Raw genomic sequence first — 6,000 nt, forward strand, 5'->3', positions numbered from 1 at the left:
TTTTGTAGGCAAACTCAGTGCCAGGTTAGATTAGAGGGCGAGTGCTGTGTTGGTGATAGTGGACTTTCACACGTGTGGCAGCCACTCGACCCATAGGGGCAGTAAAATCTCAGGGGGTGAGCTTCCAACTTGAGTAGTCCTACCAGAAATTAAGCATAGAAAACCTGAAGACAATAGTTAATTGTTGCATTCCACATAAATCTGTTCTTAACTTTCAAAATATTAATTTTCAGGTGTCATGCAATGAAAAAGCCCTTTGGCAAATTTAATATTTAAAATTATAGCTCTGTGTTTACACTCCCAGACAAAAAGTTCTGTGGCAAATGTTAGGTCATCAACACTCTTCAAATTTAACTCCTAATTTTAAAATTTATTTTAAACTATGCAAGGCAAATGCATTAATGTTTGCAAAAGGAAAGGTGCTGGACTTTCTTGTGTTGAACTTTGGTCAGGAAAAGATTTTTTCCTTGTAAGCTTTCAAGACTCTGGGTAAAGCAACAGCTGACCCTTACAGATAGCCCTAGACAGAGAATAGAATTTTTATGTAGGTTCTGGGTCTCTCTTAAAGATCTCATACAGTCCTTTTCAAATAAGCTAGATGTGACATATCTTTAAGTGACATGAAACATCAAAAACACAAAATGAGAGGTATCTTCTGTAGGAAAAAGATTGATCATTTTCCTTATTCTTTGTGCTAAATTTAGGAAGATATTACACTATATGATAAAAAATATCTATTTTTCTAATTAATAGTGCTTTGAAGGTTTCTGCTAAGTTAGCCTTAACTGGCTCATTAAGCAGACTGCTCCACAGTGTAATTGTTCTTGCCATCAGAAAATGTGTTGTTTCTAGCAAATTGGTTGTATTCTTTAATTGTAATTTTATCTTTCATTTTATTATTAATACCCAAAATAAATAGAGGCACTGATTATTGTGAAAATATTCACCCTCTTATTGAATTACCTGTGAAAGATTTGCACGGTGTTAAGCCATGTATTCATCTCATTTCAGTGCCTATTAATGCCTAGCATTCAAAGAGTAAATTCATCTGCTTAGGATGTGTTAATGTCCCCAAAGTAGGAGTTCCCTATTTTTGCCTGACTATTTTCAGCTTTTGGTGGTATCATATTTAAACAGCTGCAAAGTTAGTTTAGCTTGGATAACTTTTAAAGGGAATTGGGTGGAAAAAAAAGGAGAGGAAGCTATTTCAAAGTTATTTTGACTTAATGACCACTTTAATTGAATTGTTTTTACAGACAATAAACAGGACTGAAGAATGTCGGTCTGAAATCTTTGCCTTGAATGGAGAAACTTCACTGAACAAGAAGTTGGCTTCCAGTTTGCACAGGCGTCAAATGAATGCTTTTTTTTTTTCTACCTTTCCCAACGAAAACAAAACAGTGTTTTTATGTGCTGTGCAAATGGTTCCGTCATGTAGTCTGACAATTTTGTTTTTGCTACTTTTTTTTTTTTTTTCAACTAAAGGAAAAACCCAGAGGAAAAATGCTGGGTTGACATTTCATCTGGACGAACATTTGAATTCAGAATTTACCTGGAGGTGTAGCTAGATTTTTATTTTTTTTTTTAAACAGAAAAACTGATGATGTCAAGAGGGAGCAAGTTGCGATGAAAACCAATTGTCTTCCTCAAAAATTAAGCTACTCTTTTTCTCTCATTTTCTTTTTCTTCTTGTTTTAATGTAGAGTATTTTTTGGGGTTTTTTTTGTTTTTTGTTTTTTTTTTTAAAGAAATGTTTAGGTAAGGTTTATCTTGAATCTTAATTGCCTTAATTTTAAGGACGTCAAAGGCTCTCAAGGCAAGCTGTCAACGTCTTGTTAGAAAACCCGAGAATGAATTGAAACTGCTCACACCGGTGCTGGTGCAGAAGTTTAATAGACTGAGTTTTTGGGGTGAACAAAAAATAAACTGTACAGTTTAAAAGAAAATGATTTTCTTCTTTTGAAGAAAAGTTGATGATAAAAGGAACTGTGGCAACTGAAAGGATTGGAAAAATGCTGGGACTTTTATGAACTTTGTCTTAAGTGTTGACAGAAAAAAAAATCTAGAAGGCTAAAGCATTTTACAGTAAAGTTATTGAATTGAGAAAAAAACTTGCTGCATTATAGAGAATGCAGGGTTTTTTTCTTGCAGAATGCAGATTTTTTTATTTACAAAGCGTGATCGCTAGCAAAAGCATTAGTGCTTTTTATCTGCAGTCTTTTTTATGAGCTTTAAGAAGTTTTTAGTCCGCTTTGCTTGTCACATTGCAAAAACCTAGCTTAAGAGCATTAAAAAAACTTAAGTAGATAGGAGCTTATGGTCAAAAAAAGTGCAAAAAAAGCAATAGATAGAAGAAATTGTTGACAATTTCTGTAGTCTTTCCTAGTTGTGAACAAATGCAGCCTATGGATGGCCTATTTTATACCAAAGATGAAGTGACACCCTAACGCAGTCCAGAAGATAGAGGGTTTTTTTTTCTTTTTTTTTAATCTTTATTTGACCTACATGGCCGGACCAGTTCTTACTTTCTTGTTTGTTTAAACTATCTTCCACTGGTGTTTTGCATACTGCATATGTTTATAGTGGAAATTTCAGAATAGTTGGTATCAGAAGCTGTCCAGGTTTTTGATGATATGCTTTGGAGAACATTCCAAAGCAAGGGGGATTGGGCTACCAACTAATCTGTTCAGGCAGGCTTCAATTTTGGGGAGTTTTTCTCTTTAATTACCTGATCTTTGGTATTTCTACTGAAACAACAGTCTTCCTTCTGAATTCTAACATACCAGTTCATTTCTTCACCTCAGTCTTTGTCATCGTCCAGCATGCATAGCCACCTTAACTGTGCATTTATTTCTCAGTGTTGCATTTGAGTTGCCAGGTAGATATAGGAGAAAGCAAATGTGATATTTGTTCTCATTTTAGCTTTCCCATACAAGCAAAAATTTTGAAAATTTTGTCCTATTGTCATGCAGGCAGGAAGTTAAAAATTGTTCTTCTCTGCTATGATTTCTTTTGTCTTAATATGTTGGCTGACAATCACTAATTAGTATGATCAGGCAAAAAAAAATTAAATTTAATCCACCAAAACCTATTTTAGGAATGACAGTTATTTTCCATACAGAAATCTTGATTATGGCCCTTGCTTCTTCCAAACAGACAAATGAAAAAGGTGAGAAGGAAGTCAAAAGATGATTTTTTTCCTTAAGGAGGCAGAAGTGAAGCAGCATTTCCATATATACATACACACACACATATCTATGTGTAAATATTAAACCAAACATTTTTAAACTTTCCTCCATCCAGAAGAGAGGGGAAGGCTCATCACATTTACTGTGGTGGATTAGAGACAGGGTATCCATTAAAAATAAGGAAAATTAAAACATATGTATTGGATCAATCTGATTCAGCTGCCCAATCTTAAAAAGAGGTCTGTGTTTCCCTAACCTGACTTTTTGGGGAAAAGAACACAATTATTTTTTTAAATTGATAAAACAAGATCGTATTTTTTAACATAATGGGAGGGGGGAGGGGGTTTCCCAAGTGAATGCTGCTAGGTATGCAACATAGAAAAGAGAGAAATGGGAGTTCACGTGGTTCTTCACCATAGGAAAAGGGCCTGATTTTCAGAAGTGATAAAACTTCTGCTTCCTCCAAAGTAGTTGTTGGTATTCAACACTTCTGAAAACCAGATGATGCCAAAGTAAAAGAACAACATCATCCACAACATGTTTTTTAATTCAAAACCCCAAACCTCTCTTTCTGTTTCATGTGCTGTCTCATTACTTGTTGCTTTTTGAGAGGGGCACTTGAATTTTGTCCTTGGATAAAGGTTCCCTCTTTCTTTAGAGGGCATATGAGGGAAAAAAATCAATCTAGCCTTATTTTCTTCCTTTCTACACATACTCTCTTTCTGTCTCTCTCTGAATTATTTGTACAAATGGAGATAACCCCAGGCACAAGTCAGTTAAATATGAAATAAAGACGTTTGTTTCTGTGTTAGTTCTAATGTGACACACAAAAAGTCTCATTTACTATCAACAATGAGGCTACAAGGTAGCTACCATGTGGCTGATGAATATGCTGAGGTACCTTCTTGTTTCTATTCAGAACTCTGCTGCTTTATTTATACATTCAGAAACATTTTTCTTATTTTTTTCAGCAAAGTTAAACAATCTCAGTGTTTTTTATTAAGCCAGGCAGGCAACATGATATCACAGTGCCTGTCACTTTAAAGTGTTTCAAGTGCATTCTGTATTAGGATTGTTCCCTTTCTTTTCCATGCTATAATGTTCAATGGTGTTTGAAATCAAAAGAAACAAAGCAAAGTAGAGGAAGAAGAAGAGGAAAGAAAATGGACCCCTTAAATACAATTCATCATCTTACTGATTCCAAAAAAACAGTGAACTGGTACTTGAAATCTATGAATTGTAAACACTGTGAGCCTTGATTATAAACAGTCATAGATCATAAGGTAAGAAAAAAAAGCTTATTTGGAACTTACAAAATGCTCAGAAAGTCATAACTCATTACTAAAAGTTAAAAATGAGGCAAAAATGAACAGTGAAATAGCAGCACACTTGCTGCATGGGTGTTGTCACTTGGTGGCCTCTGAAATCTTAAACTGGTTTTCTTTATGTTTGTTCTGGCTACTATGGTTTTTTGAAGGTTTATAGTTACGCTCTGTTTAGTTTCTGGTTTCCATTTTTTTGGGTTTTTTTTGGTTTTTTTTTTTGAAGACCTGAATTTGTAAAGTCAATATCTTTGTCTGTCTTGCCAAATTAGCTTTAAATATCAGGAGAGTTCCTGAAAGATTGCAGAAGCAACTCTAGATGTCTAAGGCAATGGTGCCTGGCCCAGAGGTCTAGAAGTAATATCAAATCCATAAACTGAACTGCGTACGTACTTTCCATCACACCTGAATTCTTGTAAATAATCAAATCTGGATGTTCAGGTTTGGTAATTTTTTTTTTTACCTTAAAAGATAAATACAAAAGGGGTGTCATAAAACTATGAATTATGGCTAGAAAATTCTGAATACCTGGGCTTGTCACTTAACACTGAGGGAAAAAAAAAGACACAGTGGAACTGAAGAGAGTGTTATATTTGCAGGTGCTGACCCGAGTGTAGATCAGGGCACTGAAAAAATTTCACTGTTCCCACTGAGATTGCAGAGGGACTCTTCTTCCTATCTGGCTCTACTGCTGGTTTTGTAAGCACTTTTCACCTGTGACAGTCAGGCCTCAAGTTGTGAATGTCCTCTTTTTGCCTTCTGGTGAAACAGACTCTTGAAATGTCCTTAGCCTGTGCTTACTTGTGTAGTTCTGTTTACCAAGAGACTGCCTTGGTCGTGTTGGTCGAGAAATCCACCGTAATGCAGAGTGAGGCATATCTGAGAGCAATTGCATCACATTGTATCATCTTCTGCTATGGATGCATGCCCAAACGTGGAAGATAAAGGCTGGCCATTAGAGAAGTGAGGGCTTAAACTTTCAACGGGCAATTGGACTGTAGCATTCGAATGGATTTTTACTCGAGTAAAAATCAAATGAAGGGTATTATTTATGTATGTATGTGTACCAAAACTCAGCAAATTTGAGGAAGCCTGCATTGTAATAAAGTTTATTTTTAATATGTCATAGTATTTGGATCTATATTATGTTGTTTATGGTACTGAAGATTGAGACTGATCCTAAGTGTTTAAAAAATTGCCATGCTTCATGGTTTTAAGCTTGATGGTGCTCCTCATGCCACTTCATTTTAATGCTGAGGTTGACATGAGCAAAACAGGTTTAGGCAGACTCACTTAACTCCACCTATAGCGAGAGTCATGCTAAAGAGTGATAATGTGCTTAAAGTAATGAATCAATCCATTTTTAGTGATGAGACCAAATGTGGTAGTTGAAGATAGTAATGTTTGATACACGCGTGGTCAACATTTCCTTTCAAAACTTTATTTAACATGAAATTGGTCTGGATATAAAAGAAGTGCCCTACAGTAGG

At 35.3% G+C, this 6,000-nt stretch overlaps 1 protein-coding gene across 2 annotated transcripts in view; it reads left to right on the forward strand.

Annotated features, from left to right (window-relative positions):
• The window catches only part of RBMS3 (RNA binding motif single stranded interacting protein 3), a 702,347-nt gene extending 696,713 nt beyond the window's left edge, over positions 1 to 5,634 (forward strand). For both annotated transcript variants that reach the window (XM_030232505.2, XM_030232511.2), the window contains one exon: positions 1,257 to 5,634. In XM_030232505.2, coding sequence (XP_030088365.1) covers positions 1,257 to 1,263 — 7 coding nt within the window. In that variant the 3' untranslated portion in view covers positions 1,264 to 5,634. The remainder of the gene's footprint in view (positions 1 to 1,256) is intronic.
• Positions 5,635 to 6,000: the final 366 nt, after the last annotated feature.

This window comes from Serinus canaria, chromosome 2 (assembly GCF_022539315.1).
Source record: "Serinus canaria isolate serCan28SL12 chromosome 2, serCan2020, whole genome shotgun sequence".
In the NCBI taxonomy this organism is placed as follows: Eukaryota; Metazoa; Chordata; class Aves; order Passeriformes; family Fringillidae; genus Serinus; species Serinus canaria.